This window comes from Daktulosphaira vitifoliae, unplaced genomic scaffold (assembly GCF_025091365.1).
Source record: "Daktulosphaira vitifoliae isolate Bord-2020 unplaced genomic scaffold, ASM2509136v1 Scaffold_1944, whole genome shotgun sequence".
In the NCBI taxonomy this organism is placed as follows: Eukaryota; Metazoa; Arthropoda; class Insecta; order Hemiptera; family Phylloxeridae; genus Daktulosphaira; species Daktulosphaira vitifoliae.
The window spans coordinates 1-1,602 of record NW_026101504.1 but is presented as its reverse complement, the minus strand read 5'-3'; the positions used below and the strand labels follow the sequence as shown (position 1 = coordinate 1,602).

The following is a 1,602-nucleotide window of genomic DNA, read 5'->3' as shown; positions in this document are numbered from 1 at the left end:
TAACCAGTGACACTAATTTTTAACTTTAAATACTTGATTACGATTTTTATTATCGCTATTCCTTCAATTAATTTAATTGTAAGTATATGAACAATTTTAGTTCTCCGGATTCAGATGATACGTATTATGGGGATGACTCCGAAGAAGGACGCGATGACCAGTATTTAGTATCAGATAGATATGAAAGTAAATTCTACGGATCTGTTCACGGGGGTTCAACTGCTGGTTCTACAACAGCTGCTGGTAGCTTTAATGCAGCAAGCGCTAATATTACTAGATCTATTAAGGTAACAATATGCTATTTATAGGGTGGAATAGATCTAACTGACAACTATAATTTTTGACACAATCAATATTTCGTTGTATTTTTGTTTTTAATAATTTATGCATTCTTAATCTATGTTAAAATTATTTTTTAATTTTAATAGTTTTCAATATTTTAAAATAGTAAATTTTTAAACACATTCTTATATAAAGGATTAATGGGCTGATAACAATTTTAAGACGAGTAAATGTTGACTTATAAGAATCAGTACGATCTGTACCCATCTATGCTACATATCCACTCTATATATTATATAGCTTGTAACTCAATGTTTGATCATTTTTAAATCGTTATACACCTACTAATCATTTTTGTAAGAAAAGTACTTAAAACTGGCTATTTTGAAATCTTGAAAAAATATCAAATGAAAAGAAAATGTTTTTTATTATTATTAAATAACAAATAATAAAAAATATTGTGTAAGAATAAATAAATTATAAAAAAAAAATTACAATGAATTGTTAACTGTATTAAAAGTTATATGAATTATCAGTCAAATCTATACCATCTTGTATACTAATTTTTAATTAAATAGTCCAATGCAATGAATTTGTAAAAGTATTCCACAAGAAACTAAAATTTTAGACTCAATTAACTTCATTTGAAAATACTTAAATTTAATAATGAACTTTTTTGTATTTTAGTAAGTTTTCTCAAATTAAAAAATTATATTTATTTTATAGGCGGCTACTTATTTGTGTCCAGCAATATTTCCATGGGTAGACACGGGACCTGCAACTGAGGAGAGCGGATATATTGTGCTCAAAATGGTTGGAGTATTCTATGTACTTATCATTGTCTTTGATATAATGCTAGTGGTCATATCTCCAGAATCATCTACGTTCACTTATATTATTTTGTATACGCTGCTTATTGCTATAATCATTGTTCTTGGTGCAATATCACGAAAACCACAAAACAAGTACGGATATTTTACTAATTTATTTATGTTACTTATTTTCAGATATTTTATGAGCATATTTTTCAGAAATAAAAATGAAATTTTACCTTTAAAATTATCTATATAACAAATCAATTTAATTTGTAAATTACTATTAGTTAATAATAAATTCTTGAAGTAAAATTTAATGAACTAATTTTTAGTTTGCATGGAAATAAAAATGCTTATTCTACATATTTATATTTTTGAAGTATTATTTTTTACAGTCAAAGTAAAAATATGTCTATATTTTTTTTTGTTCTTTCAAATTGACTTTTAAGTATAGAAATCATTATCAAGTGCATAACAAGAGTTACTTAAAATTTTTTTTAAGAGT

General features: G+C 24.8%; 1 protein-coding gene across 1 annotated transcript; it reads left to right on the top strand.

The window, feature by feature from the left end:
* The first annotated feature begins 53 nt into the window (after positions 1-53).
* On the top strand, positions 54-1,392 carry LOC126909900 (uncharacterized). The gene is made up of 2 exons (XM_050692309.1): positions 54-287; positions 1,009-1,392. Exons 1-2 carry the CDS (start codon positions 87-89, stop codon positions 1,351-1,353), a joined length of 546 nt encoding a protein of 181 aa, XP_050548266.1. The 5' UTR covers positions 54-86; the 3' UTR covers positions 1,354-1,392.
* Positions 1,393-1,602: the final 210 nt, after the last annotated feature.